This window comes from Mastacembelus armatus, chromosome 8 (assembly GCF_900324485.2).
Source record: "Mastacembelus armatus chromosome 8, fMasArm1.2, whole genome shotgun sequence".
NCBI classification, from domain to species: Eukaryota; Metazoa; Chordata; class Actinopteri; order Synbranchiformes; family Mastacembelidae; genus Mastacembelus; species Mastacembelus armatus.
Window position 1 is genome coordinate 18,663,832 of NC_046640.1, and position 22,562 is coordinate 18,686,393.

At 39.2% G+C, this 22,562-nt stretch overlaps 7 gene segments (V, D, J or C); all 7 read right to left on the reverse strand.

Annotated features, from left to right (window-relative positions):
* Positions 1-284: 284 nt before the first annotated feature.
* Positions 285-814, reverse strand: LOC113140332 (Ig heavy chain V region 914-like). The segment is given in 2 exon segments: positions 285-674; positions 766-814. Coding segments are annotated over 2 exon segments (366 nt in total).
* A 1,546-nt stretch (positions 815-2,360) lies between these two features.
* Positions 2,361-10,474, reverse strand: LOC113140343 (Ig heavy chain V region 914-like). The segment is given in 2 exon segments: positions 2,361-2,845; positions 10,419-10,474. Coding segments are annotated over 2 exon segments (366 nt in total).
* On the reverse strand, positions 3,640-4,077 carry LOC113140368 (Ig heavy chain V region XIG14-like). The segment is given in 2 exon segments: positions 3,640-3,947; positions 4,035-4,077. Coding segments are annotated over 2 exon segments (351 nt in total).
* A 2,257-nt stretch (positions 10,475-12,731) lies between the features above and the next one.
* LOC113140639 (Ig heavy chain V region 914-like) lies at positions 12,732-14,988 on the reverse strand. The segment is given in 2 exon segments: positions 12,732-13,090; positions 14,932-14,988. Coding segments are annotated over 2 exon segments (402 nt in total).
* Positions 14,989-17,483: 2,495 nt separating this feature from the next.
* LOC113140640 (Ig heavy chain V region PJ14-like) lies at positions 17,484-18,069 on the reverse strand. The segment is given in 2 exon segments: positions 17,484-17,908; positions 18,005-18,069. Coding segments are annotated over 2 exon segments (468 nt in total).
* Positions 18,070-19,248: 1,179 nt separating this feature from the next.
* Positions 19,249-20,328, reverse strand: LOC113140396 (Ig heavy chain V region 6.96-like). The segment is given in 2 exon segments: positions 19,249-20,188; positions 20,280-20,328. Coding segments are annotated over 2 exon segments (354 nt in total).
* A 425-nt stretch (positions 20,329-20,753) lies between these two features.
* On the reverse strand, positions 20,754-21,788 carry LOC113140361 (Ig heavy chain V region 5A-like). The segment is given in 2 exon segments: positions 20,754-21,476; positions 21,564-21,788. Coding segments are annotated over 2 exon segments (351 nt in total).
* Between the last annotated feature and the right edge of the window lie 774 nt (positions 21,789-22,562).

A 22,562-nucleotide genomic window follows, 5' to 3' on the forward strand; every position in this document is an offset into this window, starting at 1 on the left:
ACAAACTGCAGCGTTATTTTTTATTATTTCACTGCCACATTTTTATGTATTTTATAGGCCATTAACTGCACAATCAAGTGGCCAGAATTCATCTCACACCTTTAACATTTCACTATTTCTAACCTGTACAATAACTTCATCAGCCCATTGTGGTGTCCTTGGCTGTTTTGTAAAGAAAATGTATTATTTATATTTTTTAATCATTATTGTTTTTGATTAATTAAGTTAATTTCCTACATTTCATTTTAAAAACATAAATTAACAATAAATACAAAACATTTTATTCTCAGAGTTTGAGAGAAATTTTGGATTGGATTTGGAACTCAGGTTTTTGTACAGCTGCTGAACCAACTCCAGTCACTGTGACTCTCGAGCACAATAATAAACAGCAGAATCTTCAGTTTTTAGACTGTTCATCTGCAGATACAGCTGCTGTCTGTTGTCATCTCTGGAGATGGTAAACCGGCCTTGGACTGACTGAGAGTAGGATTTGCTGCTACCACCACTGCTGCTAATGTAAGCAACCCACTCCAGTGTTTTTCCAGGAGCCTGTCTGACCCAGGCCATCCAAGAGCCACCAAAGTCAAATCCAGAGGCTGTACAGGTCAATGTGTGGGATTCTCCAGGCCTTTTAAGCACTGGTCCAGATTGTGTCAGAGTCTGACCATCAACACCTGTCAAGACAAACCAGAAAACAGTCAGTTGATGTAAGTTTGCACCTTCTTGAAAACAGATTGATGTCAAGCTTTGCAGATATTTTCTCACCTGCCCAGCAGATGGTTAAAAGCAGCAGTCCTGTCCTATAGTCCATCATGTTAAACTGTGTGTCCACTGTTCTCTGTCGTCCTCTCTGCAGTCAGATAAGTAGAGGTGGAAGACATCTGAGTTTTGCATTGACTCCTCCTCTGAGAATGGTGTGAACCAGACTGGTCATCATAGACATTTCTTGTTTCAGTCAATATATAGTGAGAGTTGTGGTTTGAGTCTAATGAGTTTTCATTCAATCTGAATTTAAAAAGTTTTGAATAGGCTTCAGAAATTTATTTCTGTGTGGTAAAATCTGATTTTTCTGCTAATATTGTGTAATGCTCAGAATAAGAAAGTTTTAGCTACAAACAAAAACTTTACAGAACTCAAAGTTTAAATATACTAAGACATTTTCTTGGTTAAATGTTACATGTTTTTTTACAATGTGAAGACCTTTAATATGATGGATATGTGCATTTATGTCATTTTTAAATCATGAGCCAGTTGAAAATTTTCAAAAATGTCAACATTGATTGCTTTTACGGAAAGTTTGTGTATGTGTGGTCTTAATGTCATATGTCAGATCAGTGGTCTGAAGGCTCCTAAACTGGTGACAAATGAAATGGAAAGAAAACTTTCTGAAGATGAACTTCTTGTTAGGCTCTAAGTTTTTAAAATCAGTCTAATTTACTGTTTACTAATGTTCAGTGACTTTACTGTCTGAGTAATTTAAATAATATTGATAAATTCAGGAACATATGAAATCAACCAACTGTTCCCTGTTTACTCCAAAAGTAAACTGGTCTGAAATCATTAGTGGTCTGAGGGCTCCTCCTCTGGTGGCTTCATGTTACAGGTTTTCAGGCACTGAGGGGTTTTTGTTCAGGTCTACTGATGGTTTGTGTTATTGTGGGTCTCTGGCACAGTAATAAACTGCTGTGTCCTCCGTCTTCAGACTGTTCATCTTTAGATAAAGTTTACTGCTGGAGTCATCTCTGGAGAATAGCTGCTGAATAGCTGCTGAATGTGAATCCAGAGGCTGTACAGGTCAATGTGTGGGATTCTCCAGGCCTTTTACCTATTTTTAATGTTAATATTAACATGACTCCTGGATTATTGGAACATATTAAAATCAACACTAGAGTAACAATGATAGATGCAATAGAAACTTATTAACATTTAATTTTCAGTTATTTTGGGCACTAACTTGTATTTCTCTTTGTTTGTTTTAAACAAAACTTATGACAGCAGACATGGTTATATTAATATTGTTAAATAATTGTCATGACTTTCTCATAAATGGTTAAAAATTCAGATAAATGTTTTATTCAGCTATAGATACTTTTTTATTGCATATTGTTACAGTATATAAGTGAAACTGTAGTGTTTAATATATTCATTGAGCCAGACGTGTTTTGTGAATTATATAATGTAGGTGAGTATCAGATGAGACAGCAGGCTCTCTGAAGTGTTTCTAACAGCAGGATTAGTTGTTTCATTCATCTCACAAGAACAAATGTTCACAGAAGCTTTTGGTTATATTTGTATATAACAAGTATATTCTTGGCTTTGTCTTTGTACAAGTAATTATTTTAAAAGTTATTATTGTTGTTATTTCCTTCGGGACAGACTTTATGAATTTGTGTCATGTAGAGGAAAGTGTTTATTTATTAAAACAAAATGAAAGAAAATAGAGGAAAAACATGACATCATTACTAGAACCCATCAGGCTACTGAGTAGGCTGTTGTAGGTTTTTGTACAGCTGCTGAACCAACTCCAGTCACTGTGAGTCTCGAGCACAATAATAAACAGCAGAATCTTCAGTTTTCAGACTGTTCATCTGCAGATACAGCTGCTGTCTGTTGTCGTCTCTGGAGATGGTAAACCGGCCTTGGACTGACTGAGAGTAGTATTTGCTGCTACCACCACCATTGCTAATGGCTGCAACCCACTCCAGTCCTTTTCCAGGAGCCTGTCTGGCCCATGCCATATAATAGCTGCTGAATGTGAATCCAGAGGCTGTACAGGTCAATGTGTGGGATTCTCCAGGCCTATTAACCACTGGTCCACATTCTGTCAGAGTCTGACCATCAACACCTGTCAAGACAAACCAGAAAATAGTCAGTTGATGTAAGTTTGCACCTTCTTGAAAACAGATTGATTTCAAGCTTTGCAGATATTTTCTCCCCTGCCCAGCAGATGGTTAAAAGCAGCAGTCCTGTCCTATAGTCCATCATGTTAAACTGTGTGTCCACTGTTCTCTGTCGTCCTCTCTGCAGTCAGATAAGTAGAGGTGGAAGACATCTGAGTTTTGCATTGACTCCTCCTCTCAGGAAGGAGTGAACCAGACTGGTCATCATAGACCTTGTTTGATAAATGTAAAAAATATATGAATTTGAATTGAATTTGTGTAGTTGCCAAAGGTCGACTCTTATCTGGTGACAAAAGCACATCACAGACCTGAGACGTGATTGGAGGAATTTCACTGAAATAAAAGCAAAGAGATCTATTTTTATTTCCCTGACAGAAAATCTTAACTGAAAAAAACTGTTAATAGAATAATATAAATTAAAACTTTGCTCTTTAACTCATTGGAAGAGACAATGCAGGTGGTTTGAGTCAGGAAGAAGTTTCAGTTTCTAACATATCAGTGAAGCTGACTAAAGAGAACTAAAGATGCTAATTTTCTTTATGATTTACTGAATGTCATTATAGAAGAATAATCTATTTTATATTGTTTACACATTTTCAGTGCACTTTACTTTTGCAACACTGTTTTCTGTGAACTATGATAAAATCATTAGTGGTCTGAGGGCTCCTCCTCTGGTGGCTTCATGTTACAGGTTTTCAGGCACTGAGGGGTTTTTGTTCAGGTCTACTGATGGTTTGTGTTATTGTGGGTCTCTGGCACAGTAATACACAGCAGTGTCTTCAGGCTGCATGTTCTGTCCATTCAGAGTTGCTGTGTTGCTGGAAGAGTCTAAGTCAATACTGAACTTGTTCTTTAGTGAATCTTTGTAGTATGTGGAGTATCCAACACGTGCACATCCAATCCACTCCAGTCCTTTCCCTGCAGGCTGTCTGACCCAATGTGTGTGGTAGCTGCCCACAGAATAAGAGACCTGACAGGTGATGGTCAGACGTTGACCTGGCTGCATAGTCACAGAGGCTGGCTGTGTCAGCTGTTGACATTTCACACCTGGTAAAAATAAAAAATATATTATGACAAATTATCAAGTGATACTGTAAAAATGAACAGTTTTCTATGTCAAATCTAGAGACTCACATGATCCAGCTGCCAACAGCAGCAGCAGAGCAACAGGAAACATGTTTTCTATTGAAAGTGATGTGTGAACTACTCTGACAGTCTGACTGGAGGTTTTTATAGGTATGAGGAAGGTCACTGAGTTTGCATAGAATCAGACTCATAAGAGCTACAGTGTTGGTGTGATCAGATCTAATAATAGTTGGTTCATTGTTCAGTGAAAACATGGCTGGAAATCAGCTCTGCCTTAGATATGAATGTTTCATTTCATTGCACATTTAACTGTAACATGTTGAAAAGGTCCCAGCATTTACTTTAACAGTTCCTGAAAACTATTAATTCCTAAGTTACTGTAATTACTTTTTAAAAACTTAAATACATCCTACTGTAATTAAAAACAATAAATATCATTACTACTTCAATATTAATATTAACATGACTCCTGGATTATTGAAGGCATATTAAAATCAACACTAGAGTAACAATGATGGTGAACAGCAATGGAAACAGGTTTAAATTCATCAGCACTGAATTTTCCAATTGCTTCATATTTATTTTTAATTTCTTTAGGCACTTACTTATTCTTAATTTATTACTTATTTGTTTAGACAGGATCATATGAACAGTTTAAAATATTTGTTTTTGCCAAAATATATAAATATTTAGCTTAGTGAAGATTAAAGTGAAGATTAGAGAATCTAGAGGAAGAAACATGTCTCAGCCCATAGAGTTAATGTACATTCAGATATAAATTACTTTATTGTCTCGTTATTCCACATTGTTTCAATTCATTGCAGTTGTCTTCTCTGAAAGATATACATGAAACTGTAGTGTGTGATTTACTCATTTAGCTATTTATTCTATAGTTATTATATATTTAATGTAGGTCAGTAATGAGAAGAGACAGCAGGCTCCCTGAAGTCTTCATAACAGCTGGATTAGTTGTTTCATTCATCTTTGATCAAAGTCTCACAAGAACCAAAATGCACAGGATCTTTTGGTAACACTGGTATAAAACAAGTACATTCTTGTCTTAGCCTTAATACACTGAAGAAATTATTGTAAAACTACATTATAGGTGTCTTTGTGTTTTTAAACACCGTCTTTGATCTGCGACAAGAAAAAAATAAACTAATATATTATCATAATTACTAGAACCCATCAGGCTACTGAGTAGGCTACTGTAGGTTTTTGTACAGCTGCTGAACCAACTCCAGTCACTGTGACTCTCGAGCACAATTATAAACAGCAGAATCTTCAGTTTTTGGACTGGTCATCTGCAGATACAGCTGCTGTCTGTTGTCGTCTCTGGAGATGGTAAACCGGCCTTGGACTGACTGAGAGCAGTATTTGCTGCTGCTACCACCGCTGCTGATTTCAGTAACCCACTCCAGTCCTTTTCCAGGAGCCTGTCTGATCCAGCCCATCCAAGAGCTACTAAAGTCAAATCCAGAGGCTGTACAGGTCAATGTGTGGGATTCTCCAGGCCTTTTAACCTCTGGTCCAGATTCTGTCAGAGTCTGACCATCAACACCTGTCAAGACAAACCAGAAAATAGTCAGTTGATGTAAGTTTGCACCTTCTTGAAAACACATTGATTTCAAGCTTTGCAGATATTTTCTCACCTGCCCAGCCGATGGTTAAAAGCAGCAGTCCTGTCCTATAGTCCATCATGTTAAACTGTGTGTCCACTGTTCTCTGTCGTCCTCTCTGCAGTCAGATAAGTAGAGGTGGAAGACATCTGAGTTTTGCATTGACTCCTCCTCTCAGGAAGGAGTGAACCAGACTGGTCATCATAGACATTTCTTGTTTCAGTCAATATATAGTGAAAGTTGTAATTTGAGTCTAATAAGTTTTCATTCAATCTGATATAAAAAAGTTTAAATAGGCTTCAAAAAATTATTTCTGTGTGGTAAAATCTGATTTTTTTTCTAATATTGTGTGTAATGCTCAGAATAAGAAACAGTTTTTGCTACAAACAAAAACTTTACAGAACTCAATGTTAAATATGTAAAGTTTTGTTCTTACTGCCCTGATACAAATTTTACCTTTAACAGAAAACAGATCTTCTTCTTCTCCTTTGGGCTGCTCCCTTCAGGGGTCGCCACAGTGAATCCTCTGCCTCCATTTAACCCTATCCTCTGTATCCTCCTCACCCACACCAACTATCCTCATGTCCTCCTTCACTACATCCAAGAACCTCCTCTTTGGTCTTCCTCTAGGCCTCCTTCCTGGCAGCTCTAACCTCAGCATCTTTTTACCAATGTATTCACTGTCCCTCCTCTGAACATGTCCAAACCATCTCAATCTGGCTTCCCTGGCTTTTTCTCCAAAACATCTAACATGAGATGTCCCTCTGATGTCCTCATTCCTGATCCTATCCATCCTCATCACTCCCAGAGAGAACCTCAACATCTTCATCTCTGCTACCTCCAGCTCTGCCTCCTGTCTTTTTCTCAGTGCCACTGTCTCTAAACCAGACAACATTGCTGGTCTCACCACTGTCTTGTCCACCTTTCCTTTCATTCTTGCTGACACTCTTTTGTCACATATCACACATGACACTTTCCTCCACCCGTTCCAACCTGCTTGCTAGATTCCTGTCTAACCTCATCTGTCAGCCTGTCCATCACCACAGCAAACAAGAAGGGGCTCAAAGCCAATCCTTGGTGCAGTCCCACCTCCACCTTGAACTCCTCTGTCACCCCTACAGCGCACCTCACCATTGTCTTATAGCTCTCATACATGTCATGTACCACTCGAACATACTTCTCTGCCACTCCAGACTTCCTCATACAAAACCACAGCTCCTCTCTCGGCACCGTCATACACTTTTTCTAAGTCTACAAAGACACAATGCAGCTCCTTCTGGCCTTCTCTGTACTTCTTCACCAGCATTCTCAAAGCAAATATTGCATATGTGGTTCTCTTTCTTGGCATGAAACCATACTGCTGCTCACAAATGCTCACTTCTGACCTCAGCCTAGCCTCCACTACTCTTTCCCATAACTTCATTGTGTGACTCATCAGCTTTATTCCTCTGTAGTTTCCACAACTCTGCATGTTGTTCTTAAAGATGGGCACCAGTACACTTCTCCTCCATTCCCCACGCATCCTCTCACTCTCCAAGATCTTGTTAAGTAGCCCAGTCAAAAACTCTACTGCCACCACTCCTAAACACTTCCATAACTCCACGGGTATGTCGTCAGGACCAACTGCCTTTCCACACTTCATCCTGTTCAACGCCATCCTCACGTCATCCTTACTGATCTTTGCTACTTCCTGCTCCACAACAGTCACCTCTTCTACTCTGGGATCTCTAACATTTTCCTCATTCATCAACTCTTCAAAGTATTCCTTCCATCTTTCCATCACACTTGTGGCACCTGTCAACATATTTCCATCCATATCCTTGATCACCCTAACCTGCTGCACATCCTTCCCATCTCTGTCTCTGCCTCGACAACCTGTACCAATCTATGTGTCCAACCTATCATACAAATCCTCATACGCCCTTTGTTTGGCCTTTGCCACCTCTACCTTCACTTTGCGCTGCATCTCCCTGTACTCCTGTCTGTTCTCTTCTGTCCTCTCAGTGTCCCACTTCTTCTTAGCTAACCTTTTCCTCTTAACACACTCCTGAACTTTCTCATTCCACCACAAAGCCTCCTTATTTGTTTTCCTCTTTCCAGATAACACACCAAGTACCCTCCTACCTATCTCCCTGATCACTTCAGCTGTAGCTGTCGAGTCATCCGGAAGAACCTCCTGATCTCACAGAGCCTGTTTCAGCTCATCCCTGAAAGCCACACAACACTCTTCCTTCTTCAACTTCCACCACTTGGTCCTCTGCTCTGCCCTTGTCCTCTTCATCTTCCTCACCACCAGAGTCACCATACACACCACCGTCCTATGCTGTCTGGCTACACTTTCCCCAACCACTACTTTGCAGTCACTGATCTTTTTCAGGTTGGAACATCTGCACAAGATGTAATCAGCTTGTGTGCTCCTGCCTCCACTCTTATATGTCACCATATGCTCCTCCCTTTTCTGGAAAAATATGTTCACCACAGCCATTTCCACCCTTTTTGCGAAGTCTACCACCATCTGTCCTTCTGCATTCCTGTCCTGCATACCAAACTTACCCATCACTTCCTCATCACCTGTTTCCCTCACCAACATGTCCGTTGAAATGTGCCCCAATGACCAATCTCTCCACACTAGGGATACCCTGATTCAGCTCATCCATCTCCCTCCAGAATTTCTCCTTCTCGTCTAACTCACATCCTACCTGTGGGGCATAACCACTGACAACATTCAACATCACACCTTCAACTTCCAGCTTCAGACTAATCACCCTATCTGACACTCTCTTCACCTCCAGAACATTCCTAGCAAAATCCTCCTTCAGGATAACTCCTACTCCATTCCTCTTTCCATCCACACCATGATAAAACAGCTTGAACCCTGCTCCTAATCTATAGGCCTTGCTACCTTTCCACTTTGTCTCCTGAACACACAAGATATCCACCTTTCTTCTCTCCATCATATCAACCAACTCTCTAGTTTTCCCTGACAAAGTTCCTACATTCAAAGTCCCTACTCCTTCACTACTGCCCTTCCTCTTCTCTCTTTGCTTACAAACACGCCTTCCTCCTCTCCTTTTTCAACCAACAGTAGTCTAATTTCCACTGGCACCCTGTAGCTTAACAGCACCAGTGGCGGTCGTTGTTAATCCGGGTCGCGACTGATCCGGTGTGGAAGTCATATCTGTGATTCACATGTTTGATTTGGCTTAGGTTTTACGTTGGATGCCCTTCCTGACACAACCCTCTGCATTTACCCGGACTTGGGACTGGCACATGAAGACACTGGATTGTGCCCCCCTGTGGTTGCATTTGACAGAAAATAGATGATCTGTTGTTATTTGTATGTTACATCTGTAAAGCAAATAAATGTATTCACCTATAGAAAAATAAAGTCACTACAGTGAAAATGTTAGTAAGTTCTGCTAAAAGATGCCAAACAACAATCAGGATCTTAATGTGAATTAACACATCACAGATAAAAGCAGTGTCCTGATATTGTGACCAGCACTAATCTGAAATGTTCACAGGAAACATATCAACACTTATTTATACTAAAGACATTTTCTTGGTTAAATTTTACATGTTGCCTCACAGTAAGGAGGTTGTGGGTTCGCAACTTGGCCTTTCTGTGTGGAGTTTGCATGTTCTCCCTGTGCTTGTGTGGGTTTTCTCCAGGTACTCCGGTTTCCTCCCACATGTCCAAAAACATGTATGTCAGGTTGATTGGTGACTCTAAATTGCCCATAGGAGTGAGTGTGAGTGTGTGAGGTTTTTTGTCTTTGAGTGTCTCTATGTGGCCCTGTGATGGACTGGTGACCTGTCCAGGGTGTAACCCTGCCTTTCACCCAAACAGAGCTGGGATATGCTCCAGAAGATCCCTGTGATCCTGGTTCAGGAATAAGCGGGTATAGAAAATGAATGAATGAATGAATGTTACATGTATGTTTAAAATGTGAAGACCTTTAATATGATGGATATGTGCATTTATGTCATTTTAAAATCATGAGCCAGTTGAAAATGTTCAAAAACGTCAACTTTGATTGTTTTTACAGCAAGTTTGTGTATGTGTGGTCTTAATGTCATGTGTCAGATCAGTGGTCTGAAGGCTCCTAAACTGGTGACAAATGAAATGGAAAGAGACCTTTCTGAAGATGAACTTCTTGTTAGGCTCTAAGTTTTTAAAGTCAGTCTAATTTACTGTTTACTAATGTTCCGTGAATTTACTATCTGAGTAATTAAGATGATATTGATAAATTAAAGAACATATAAAATCAACCAACTGTTCCCTGTTTACTCCAAAAGTAAACTGGTCTGAAATCATTAGTGGTCTGAGGGCTCCTCCTCTGGTGGCTTCATGTTACAGGTTTTCAGGCACTGAGGGGTTTTTGTTCAGGTCTACTGATGGTTTGTGTTATTGTGGGTCTCTGGCACAGTAATAAACTGCTGTGTCCTCCGTCTTCAGACTGTTCATCTTTAGATAAAGTTTACTGCTGGAGTCATCTCTGGAGATGGTGAATCTACCCTGGACTGACTGGGAGTAATAGATATGTGAACTGCCAGTGTATATATATGCAACCCACTCCAGTGTTTTTCCAGGAGCCTGTCTGACCCAGGCCATATCGTAGCTGCTGAGTGAGAATCCAGAGGCTGTACAGGTCAATGTGTGGGATTCTCCAGGCCTTTTAACCACTGGTTCAGATTGTGTCAGAGTCTGACCATCAACACCTGTCAAGACAAACCAGAAAATAGTCAGTTGATGTAAGTTTGCACCTTCTTGAAAACAGATTGATTTCAAGCTTTGCAGATATTTTCTCACCTGCCCAGCAGATGGTTAAAAGCAGCAGTCCTGTCCTATAGTCCATCATGTTAAACTGTGTGTCCACTGTTCTCTGTCGTCCTCTCTGCAGTCAGATAAGTAGAGGTGGAAGACATCTGAGTTTTGCATTGACTCCTCCTCTCCGGAAGGAGTGAACCAGACTGGTCATCATAGACCTTGTTTGATAAATGTAAAAAATATATGAATTTGAATTGAATTTGTGTAGTTGCCAAAGGTCGACTCTTATCTGGTGACAAAAGCACATCACAGACCTGAGACGTGATTCGAGGAATTTCACTGAAATAAAAGCAAAGAGATCTATTTTTATTTCCCTGACAGAAAATCTTAACTGAAAAAAACTGTTAATAGAATAATATAAATTAAAACTTTGCTCTTTAACTCATTGGAAGAGACAATGCAGTTGGTTTGAATCATGAAGAAGTTTCAGTTTCTAACATATCAGTGAAGCTGACTAAAGAGAACGAAAGATGCTAATTTCTTTATGATTTACTGAATGTCATTATAGAAGAATAATCTATTTTATATTGTTTACACATTTTCAGTGCACTTTACTTTTGCAACACTGTTTTCTGTGAACTATGATAAAATCATTAGTGGTCTGAGGGCTCCTCCTCTGGTGGCTTCATGTTACAGGTTTTCAGGCACTGAGGGGTTTTTGTTCAGGTCTACTGATGGTTTGTGTTATTGTGAGTCTCTGGCACAGTAATACACAGCAGTGTCTTCAGGCTGCATGTTCTGTCCGTTCAGAGTCGCTGTCTTGCTGGAAGAGTCTACGTCAATACTGAACTTGTTCTTTAGTGAATCTTTGTATGCTGTGGTGCATCCAGCACATGCACTTCCAATCCACTCCAGTCCTTTCCCTGCAGGCTGTCTGATCCAAGCTGTGTAGTAGCTGCTCATAGAATAAGAGACCTGACAGGTGATGGTCAGACGTTGACCTGGCTGCACAGTCACAGAGGCTGGCTGTGTCAGCTGTTCACATTTCACACCTGTTAAAAATAATAAATATATTATGACAAATTATCAAATTAATAGTTGGTTCATTGTTCAGTGAAAACATGGCTGGAAATCAGCTCTGCATTAGATATGAATGTTTCATTTCTTTTCACATTTAACTGTAACATGTTGAAAAGGTCCCAGCATTTACTTCAACTGTTCCTGAAAACTGTTAATGCCTGAATGACAGTAATTAAAATTCCAAACTTATATACATAGTATTGTAACAACTGGTGGGTTTCTTTGTTGGAGGTAAGCTACCATGGCTCTGAACTAGACGGCTAGCAGGATGCTAGCAGCTATCGCCGTACTTGCTAGCGAGAGAGAGCGCGCGAGAGAGAGAGCGCTCGTGCCCCATACACCGCACGACCCCGAGCGTCTCAGTAAATAAGTGTGGTCTTCTAAAGTAACCAGTAGGAGGCAGTTTTCGTCGTTTACGCAATTTATTACTCAGCGAACAAGCTATCAAACTCACACACTTACAAGCGCTGTCACTAAGCCCCTTTTCCACACACACCGCCCAGAGTCATGGTGACAGCCGCTCCCACTAAACAACCCCACACGAACACACACAACCCCTCCCTACACAACCCAATGTACACAATAACTCCAAACAGAACGTAACTCTCAACACATTTGAACAAGTAACCTAACTAAACACTGATAACAATTCCCACAATGCACCTGGCCGCCAACTCCCTGGCCAAGTTGCTACAGTATTATAAATGTCCTGCAGACTGCAGCAGAAGAGAAAAAAACGTTTTTATTTGAAATGTTTTATTGGTGTCAGCTGCAGTGTAAGTCAAATGAAAGCAGCACAAATACATTCAAATACTCTTTACTCCTCTATCAATAACAAATGTTTTTTCTACGTTTAAGTAATTATCATAAATATACTTTTTGTTTGTTAAACTACCACCATGAATAGAAACTAAAAATAATAAACTCCAGACAATTGTGTTTTCCATTCTGTGATAAATATTGTAGTTCAGTTCTCTGTGATCAGTCTTTCAAAAATGCATAAACTTGTCCCACAGTGCTCTGCAAGTTATTGATGTGTTTATAAGATGGGAAGTGTTTGCATAGACCTCCCTCTACTGGTTTAAAAAGGGAACATGTAACACACATTTTCATAAACTGAATATTTTTTAAACACCATAGGAATTTTTTTAGGAGTTTTCTTGATACTGTAACAGAGAATGAGCTACTATTAATTTGATCTTTGTAAGGTGTTAATTTATGACCCATCTCTCTGAAACAGCTGAAATCTTGCTCTGAGGCAACTGAGTGTTTGGTTCAGTTTTTGGGTTTTTGTGCAGGTTGGTTTGTGGTTTTTACCACTCTGGGCTGACGTGCACAGTAATAAACAGCTGTGTCCTCAGGCTGCAGATTCTCTGCTTTTATAGTCACTGTTCCAGCAGAAGTGTCTCTGCTGTAGCTGAAGTTGTTCTTCAAAGCATCATTTTGATAAAAGTCTCCTCCACCCCACATATGGAAAATCCACTCCATTGGTTTTCCTTTACGCTGTCTGATCCAACCTGCTGCATAGCTGTTATCAGTCAGAGAATAACCAGAGACCTGACAGGTGATGGTCAAAGACTGTCCAGGCTGCACAGCCTTTGAGTCTGGCTGGATGAGATTAAGACTGTGAACACCTGTGGAAACAGAAATCAACATTATCTCCATCATTGTTGGGATTGAAGTGCAAAGCAGCAATCCCAAGATATGTTCTTCGTTTTTTTTCTTTATTATTATTATTCCGCCAATTTTCGGTCGCTATCTAGTCCTACACCGTTTGACGTAGAAACGTCATTCAAACACCGTCGAATTTTTCCCCATAGGAATGAATGGAGAAAATGTTAAAATCCCCTTTCAACTTTGTCCTCTTTGAGCTTTAACTGTGTCAGCATACTTTCAGCTAGAAACACCATTCGACCTTTAAATGGGTCAAAAGGCATTCATCTATAAGTCTTGTATTCAGCTTTTTGATATCTATTACGGTTTTTATTTAATCGCAGTTTAAGTTTTATGGTTTCTTTAGGAATTTTCTGAATTTTACATTGATGTCTATGGGAGAGAGCTAGAGTGCGTGATGTCATCACTAGAGTGGGATAAGCTGTTAAGTTTATGTAAAATTTTTCTCTCTAACTCGCCGTCACGGCCACAATTTTGACTCTTCATACACCATTTTCTCAAAAGTAGTAGAGATTTTTGTCTTCTTTCAGGCAATGCAGTTCTCATTTTCATAGGACCTACAGTTTATCCACCACGTGGCCAAACAGACAGAGAGTGACTGCTCAATCTCTCATTCACTCCCATTATAAAGAGCTCTACAATTTCTGGAGAGAAACACAAATGAAGGCTGTTTCTAACTCGCCACCAATCCTTCATTTTTTGGAATATGTGGTTGGTAATTAAGAATGACTGGCTGCCTAATGTCCACTGCTGTTACACTTGGTGACCACTCAGTACCACCCCCCCCACCCCCACTCTGGGCATAGGTCACCATAGCAACAGCTTAGAAAGCAATAGCAGCATAGCAGCTGTCTGTGGTTGGTAATTAAGAATGACTGGCTGCCTAATGTCCACTGCTGTTACACATGGTGACCATTCTCAGTTCCCCCTACACTCTGGGCTTAGGTCACCATAATAACAGCTCACAAAGCAATAGCAGCATAGCAGCTGTCTGTGGTTGGTAGTTAAGAATGACTGGCTGCCTAATGTCCACTGGTGTTACATATGGTGACCATTCTCAGTCCCCCCCCCCACTCTAGGCTTAGGTCACCATAGTAACAGCTCAACACAAAGCAATAGCAGCATAGCAGCTGTCTGGTTGGTAATTAAGAATGACTGCCTGCCTAATGCTGTTACACATGGGCACCATTCTCAGTTATTTAGAGCAAATATTCAAAATAAAGTTCATATTCTTGTACAAGGTCCCAAGAGTCTCCTGCAGCACTTTGTCCTTTCAAAATAAAAGCCCTGAAATAGCATTTTCTCAATAGAAAAGCCCTGAAACAGCAACTCAGTATTAAAACGGACGTTAGTTATTGGCATATAGTTTCAGGCACCAAGTGAGGCCATTTTCCATATCAGCCATGGCTTCTGACATGGTCAGACTTTCACAATAAAAGTCTACAGTTATTTATAGGAAGTTAGTTACATTTTTATTAAAGTATGAGGAATATTCAAAATAAAGTCCAGATTCTTTTGTGAGTTCCCATGAGTCTCCTGCAGCTCTTTGTCCTTTCAGAATAAAAGCCTTTTTAAAGCATTTTCTCAAAATTAAAGCACCCTCACTACAGTTCGTATTTCTCGATTATTGCAACCGCGTCGGGCAATTCAAAACATGCTTCGGCGACGCGGTTTGCCTTGAGCTTTTCGCGACAATCAGCAATCCCAACGCAATTTCTTCAGAAATTGTATCGTCTAGTTCATCTGAATATTCAGTGTTTCTAATATGTTTGTTAGTGTGAATCCACTGAAAGCTCCTCACAGGATCCAGCTGCCAGCAGCAGTATCAGAGCTACAGAGAACATGGTTGATGTTGAAGCTCTTCTGTCCTCTCACTGATACACAGGCCCACACTGCACTTCCTTATGAGATACATTCATTTACATATTGTTGAATCATTCATTTGCATCTCACAAAAATCATTTTAAACACAGATTGAAAAAACTGACCTTATAATGAAGTAGATGGTTTCACTGTATGTGGGAACATTTTATTCAGTAAGTTAATTTTATTAAAAAGACAGAGAAAGAACGCTAAAATAACTTTTAGTGTGTGTGTAATAATGTAATGGAATAATGGAAATAATATATATTAATTTATAAGACTTACTGTGTAAATGTTTTATAAATGACTGGTTTCAGCACATTGTTGTCTTGTCCTTGGGCTTTTAGTGAAGAAACAGTCCACACACTAAACTGTTGTTACTAAAATATGTAAATTTGAAATGAACTCACCACAGATAAAAGCAGTGTCCTGATCCTGGTGATTTATCTGACTGTTATCAGACTGTGAGAACATGGTTGCTGCTGAAACTAAACTGATGTGATCTTTTCTACAGTGAAAAGTTTGCTTTGGTTTGTTTGTTTGTTTTGTTGATGTTATGTTGCAGAAACTGACTTTCTAAGGATGAATTTCTCATTAGACGAGTTTTTAAAGTCAAAATATTAGAAAAATGTATTTCATTACTGACTCATGGCCCTCCCCCTTTCTTTGCTTTTCCTGTTCACCTTTTTACGTCACGTTAAAATGTTTAATAATCAGACACACGTAGTGTTAGCAGAAATAGAAACATCTGATACTTCTCACTGTTCCTCTGCTGATACTCTAATATCATGTATGTGTTGCTGCTCTGGTTCTTTGAGAGCTCCCTCAACAAGCAGAATCTCTTCTACTGAATCTGTGGAACAGTATGTTTTTTCAGCCTCACATTAGGTGGAAATTTGCTCATTTTGAAAAAAGAAAGAATCAGGGTCAGAGTGAGTGGAACAGGACCAGTCAAATCTGCTGCTGATATTTCTAGGTTTCTATTTAGAATTGGACTTTATTGATGATATGAGTAACTATTGTTGAGAAATATGATCCCAGTAAGACTGAGTCCTGTAGGTTTTTGTACAGCTGCTGAACCAACTCCAGTCACTGTGACTCTCGAGCACAATAATAAACAGCAGAATCTTCAGTTTTCAGACTGTTCATCTGCAGATACAGCTGCCGTCTGTTGTTGTCTCTGGAGATGGTAAACCGGCCTTGGACTGACCGAGAGTAGTAGATTCTGTCACTATCATATTCAATGCTTGCAAGCCACTCCAGTCCTTTTCCAGGAGCCTGTCTGACCCAGCCCATCCAGTAGTTAACGAAATCCAATCCAGAGGCTGTACAGGTCAATGTGTGGGATTCTCCAGGCCTTTTAACCACTGGTCCAGATTCTGTCAGAGTCTGACCATCAACACCTGTCAAGACAAACCAGAAAATAGTCAGTTGATGTAAGTTTGCACCTTTTTGAAAACAGATTGATTTCAAGCTTTGCAGATATTTTCTCACCTGCCCAGCAGATGGTTAAAAGCAGCAATCCTGTCCTATAGTCCATCATGTTAAACTGTGTGTCCACTGTTCTCTGTCGTCCTCTCTGCAGTCAGATAAGTAGAGGTGGAAGACATCTGAGTTTTGCATTGACTCCTCCTCTCCGGAAGGAGTGAACCAGACTGGTCATCATAGACATGTCTTCTTTCAGTCAATATATAGTGAGAGTTGTAGTTTGAGCCTAATGAGTTTTCATTCAATCTGAAATTTAAAAAAAAGAATTTGAATAGGCTTCAGAAAATGATTTCTGTGTGGTAAAATCAGGTTTTTCTTCTAATATTGTGTGTAATGCTCAGAATATGAAACAGTTTTAGCTACAAACAAAAACTTCACAAAACTCAAAGTTTAAATATGTAAAGTTTTGTTCCTACTGCCCTGATCCAAATTTTACTTTTGACGGAAAATAGATGATCTGTTGTTATTTGTACATTACATCTGTAAAGTAAATAAATGTATTCACATATAGAAAAGCAAAGTCACCACAGTTAAAATGTTAGTAAGTTCTGCAGGACAATCAGGTTCCTAATGTGATTTAACTTCACAGATAAAAGGAGTGTCCTGGTCTTTTGATTCATCTGACTTTAATTGAAGGTTGATCAGTCTTTCAGAAATGCATAAACTTGTCCCTCAGTGCTCTGCATGTTATTGATGTGTTTATAAGGTGGGAAGTGTTTGCATAGACCTCCCTCTACTGGTTTAAAAAGGGAACATGTAACACACATTTTCATAAACTGAATATTTTTTAAACACCATAGGAATTTTTTAAATTTCTTAGGTTATGGTAGCAAATCTCTGGACTGATGGAACAGGACAATCATATGAATCTTAGACTGATTGTGTAGCAGTTTTCATTAATGTTTCCATCTTCACCAACATAAAAAATGCATTGTATGTAGTTTTCTTGATACTGTAACAGTGAATGAGCTACTATTAATCTGATCTTTGTCAGATGTAAATTTATGACCCATCTCTCTGAAACAGCGTAAATCTTGCTCTGAGGCAACTGAGTGTTTGGTTCAGTCGTGTGTTTGTGGTTTTTTGTGCAGGTTGGTTGGTGGGTTTTACCACTGTGGGCCCACGTGCACAGTAATAAACAGCTGTGTCCTCAGGCTGCAGATTCTCTGCTTTTATAGTCACTGTTCCAGCAGAAGTGTCTCTGCTGTAGCTGAACTTGTTCTTCAAAGCATTATTGTGAGTTAAACTACCACCACCCCACATATGGAAAATCCACTCCATTGGTTTTCCTTCAGGCTGTCTGATCCAACCTGTTGCATAGCTGTTATCAGTCAGAGAATAACCAGAGACCTGACAGGTGATGGTCAAAGACTGTCCAGGCTGCACAGCCTTTGAGTCTGGCTGGATGAGATTGAGACTGTGAACACCTGTGGAAACAGAAATCAACATTATCTCCATCATTCATCTGAATATTCAGTGTTTCTAATGTGTTTGTTAGTGTGAATCCACTGAAAGCTCCTCACAGGATCCAGCTGCCAGCAGCAGTATCAGAGCTATAGAGAACATGGTTGATGTTGAAGCTCTTCTGTCCTCTCACTGACACACAGGCCCACACTGCACTTCCTTATGAGCTACATTCATTTACATATTGTTGAATCATTCATTTGCATGTCACCAAAATCATTTTAAACATTCCAGATGTTGATGTAGAAATCTTGTTGACAGAGTGAGATGATGAGCAGCAACAGATGAAGCTGTAGTTACTGATCCAGCAGTTACATGTTTCTGTGTGATGTCAATACAAATGTCTAGTTCAGTCTGTCAGTTAAGCTCAGTGATTAACTGGGGATTGTGTCTTTATAGTGACAAAGGTGAGAAGAGCTTGACACTGACTGTGTCCTAGTTTTATTATAACAAACTGCATCGTTATTTTTTATAATTTCACTGCCACATTTTTATGTATTTTATAGGCCATTAACTGAACAATCAAGTGGCCAGAATTCATCTTACAGCTTTAACATTTCACTATTTCTAACCTGTACAATAACTTCATCAGCCCATTGTGGTGTCCTTGGCTGTTTTGTAAGGAAAATGTATTATTTATATGTTTTAATCGTTATTCTTTTTGATTAATTAATTCATTAATTTCCTACATTTCCTATTAAAAACATAAATTAACAATAAATACAAAACATTTTATTCTCATAGTTTGAGAGAAATTTTGGATTGGATTTGGAACTCAGGTTTTTGTACAGCTGCTGAACCAACTCCAGTCACTGTGACTCTCGAGCACAATAATAAACAGCAGAATCTTCAGTTTTCAGACTGTTCATCTGCAGATACAGCTGCTGTCTGTTGTTGTCTCTGGAGATGGTAAACCGGCCTTGGACTGACTGAGAGTAGTATTTGCTGCTACCGCTACCACTATCAAGAGTAGCAACCCACTCCAGTCCTTTTCCAGGAGCCTGTCTGATCCAGGCCATCCAAGAGCCACCAAAGTCAAATCCAGAGGCTGTACAGGTCAATGTGTGGGATTCTCCAGGCCTTTTAACCACTGGTCCAGATTGTGTCAGATTCTGACCATCAACACCTGTCAAGACAAACCAGAAAATAGTCATTTGATGTAAGTTTGCACCTTCTGGAAAACAGATTGATTTCAGGCTTTGCAGATATTTTCTCACCTGCCCAGCAGATGGTTTAAGAGGGACTGTATTTTTTCTGTCTGTTAAATAGTCTGAACTCACTCAGCCTGGGTATGTCTGTCTGATTTTTTTTTCTTCCCCTTTTAGAGCAATGGTCCAACCTGTTTCTGTTAAATTTTATCTTCAAATTGTAACTGACAAAGAAAATTAGTATTGTTCATGTGCATGTGTGTGTGCCAGCACCCCTGATATTACTCACATTCTGGAGACTGAAACCTGTATACACACTCACAGTGTGGGGACTCAGCTGTTCCCCACCCTGTAAATCATGTAGTTCTAGACAACTGGGTTTAAGATTCAGGTTACAATTGGTCATGTAGTGGTGATGGGTAAATCCTGAGGAGGTGAATGTAAGTCAATGTAGAGTCCTCACAAATAATGGAAACACGTGTGTGCATGTGTGTGTAGAATCTGATAGTAGTAGAAAGAGAGGGAAAGAAAATGCTTAAATATTAGTTTCAGTCTTCTTCTTTTTCTATCAGGACCAGTGTTTTAGTTAAATCTATGTTGGTGATTGGTGAATGTTCATCAGTCCACACCTTGATCCACTGATTCTGTATATTGCTCCTAAATTAATACTTGACATGTTGTTCCTAATCCAAAACCAAATACTTTGAAGCTGTGAGCTGATTTTGGTCCATCAATCCAAAACGACTAACAGGTTTTTGTACAGCTGCTGAACCAACTCCAGTCACTGTGACTATCGAGCACAAAAATAAACAGCAGAATCTTCAGTTTTCAGACTGTTCATCTGCAGATGCAGCTGCTGTCTGTTGTTGTCTCTGGAGATGGTAAACCGGCCTTGGACTGACTGAGAGTAGTAGATGCTGCTGCTATCCCAGCTAATGGTTGCAACCCACTCCAGTCCCTTTCCAGGAGCCTGTCTGACCCATGCCATATGGTAGCTGCTGAATGTGAATCCAGAGGCTGTACAGGTCAATGTGTGGGATTCTCCAGGCCTTTTAATCACTGGTCCAGATTCTGTCAGAGTCTGACCATCAACACCTGTCAAGACAAACCAGAAAATAGTCAGTTGATGTAAGTTTGCACCTTCTTGAAAACAGATTGATTTCAAGCTTTGCAGATATTTTCTCACCTGCCCAGCAGATGGTTAAAAGCAGCAGTCCTGTCCTATAGTCCATCATGTTAAACTGTGTGTCCACTGTTCTCTGTCGTCCTCTCTGCAGTCAGATAAGTAGAGGTGGAAGACATCTGAGTTTTGCATTGACTCCTCCTCTCAGGAAGGAGTGAACCAGACTGGTCATCATAGACATTTCTTGTTTCAGTCAATATATAGTGACAGTTGTGGTTTGAGCCTAATAAGTTTTCATTCAATCTGAATTTAAAAAAATCAAATAGGCTTCACAAAATTATTTCTGTGTGGTAAAATCTGATTTTTCTTCTAATATTGTGTGTAATGATCAGAATAAGAAACCGTGTTTACTACAAACAAAAACTTTACAGAACTCAAAGTTTAAATATACTAAGACATTTTCTTGGTTAAATGTTACATGTTTGTTTACAATGTGAAGACCTTTAATATGATGGATATGTGCATTTATGTCATTTTAAAATCATGAGCCATTTGAAAATTTTCAAAAACGTCAACTTTGATTGTTTTTACAGCAAGTTTGTGTATGTGTGGTCTTAATGTCATATGTCAGATCAGTGGTCTGAAGGCTCCTAAACTGGTGACAAATGAAATGGAAAGAAAACTTTCTGAAGATGAACTTCTTGTTAGGCTCTAAGTTTTTAAAGTCAGTCTAATTTACTGTTTACTAATGTTCAGTGAGTTTACTGTCTGAGTAATTAAGATGATATTGATAAATTAAGGAACATATAAAATCAACCAACTGTTCCCTGTTTACTCCAAAAGTAAACTGGTCTGAAATCATTAGTGGTCTGAGGGCTCCTCCTCTGGTGGCTTCATGTTACAGGTTTTCAGGCACTGAGGGGTTTTTGTTCAGGTCTACTGATGGTTTGTGTTATTGTGGGTCTCTGGCACAGTAATACACAGCAGTGTCTTCAGGCTTCATGTTCTGTCCGTTCAGAGTCGCTGTGTTGCTGGAAGAGTCTAAGTTAATACTGAACTTGTTCTTTAGTGAATCTTTGTATGCTGTGGTGTGTCCAGCACGTGCACTTCCAATCCACTCCAGTCCTTTCCCTGCAGGCTGTCTGATCCAAGCTGTCCAGTAGCCACTCACAGAATAAGAGACCTGACAGGTGATGGTCAGACGTTGACCTGGCTGCACAGTCACAGAGGCTGGCTGTGTCAGCTGTTCACATTTCACACCTGTTAAAAACAATGAATATATTATGACAAATTATCAAGTGATACTGTAAAAAAGAACAGTTTTCTATGTCAAATCTAGAGACTCACATGATCCAGCTGCCAACAGCAGCAGCAGAGCAACAGGAAACATGTTTTCTAATGAAAGTGATGTGTGAACTACTCTGACAGTCTGACTGGAGGTTTTTATAGGTATGAGGAAGGTCACTGAGTTTGCATAGAATCAGACTCATAAGAGCTACAGTGTTGGTGTGATCAGATCTAATAATAGTTGGTTCATTGTTCAGTGAAAACATGGCTGGAAATCAGCTCTGCCTTAGATATGAATGTTTCATTTCATTGCACATTTAACTGTAACATGTTGAAAAGGTCCCAGCATTTACTTTAACAGTTCCTGAAAACTATTTATTCCTAAGTTACTGTAATTACTTTTTAAAAACTTAAATACATCCTACTGTAATTAAAAACAATAAATATCATTACTACTTCAATGTTAATATTAACATGACTCCTGGATTATTGAAGGCATATTAAAATCAACACTAGAGTAACAATGATGGTGAACAGCAATGGAAACAGGTTTAATCTTATCAGCACTGAATTTTCTAATTGCTGCTTTTTTTTTTTTTTTAGACACTTACTTATTCTTAACTTATATTTATTTGTTTAAACTGGATCATATGAACAGTTTAAAATATTTTTTTGCAAAAATATATAAATATTTAGCTTAGTGAAGATTAAAGTGAAGATTAAAGAATCTAGAGGAAGAAACGTGTTTCAGCCCATAGAAAGTTCATGTTCATTCAGATATAAATTACTTTATTGTCTTGTTACTCCACATTGTTTCAATTCATTGCAGTTGTCTTCTCTGAAAGATATACATGAAACTGTAGTGTGTGATTTACTCATTTAGCTATTTATTCTATATTTATTATATATTTAATGTAGGTCAGTAATGAGAAGAGACAGCAGGCTCCCTGAAGTCTTCATAACAGCTGGATTAGTTGTTTCATTCATCTTTGATCAAAGTCTCACAAGAACCAAAATGCACAGGATCTTTTGGTAACACTGGTATAAAACAAGTACATT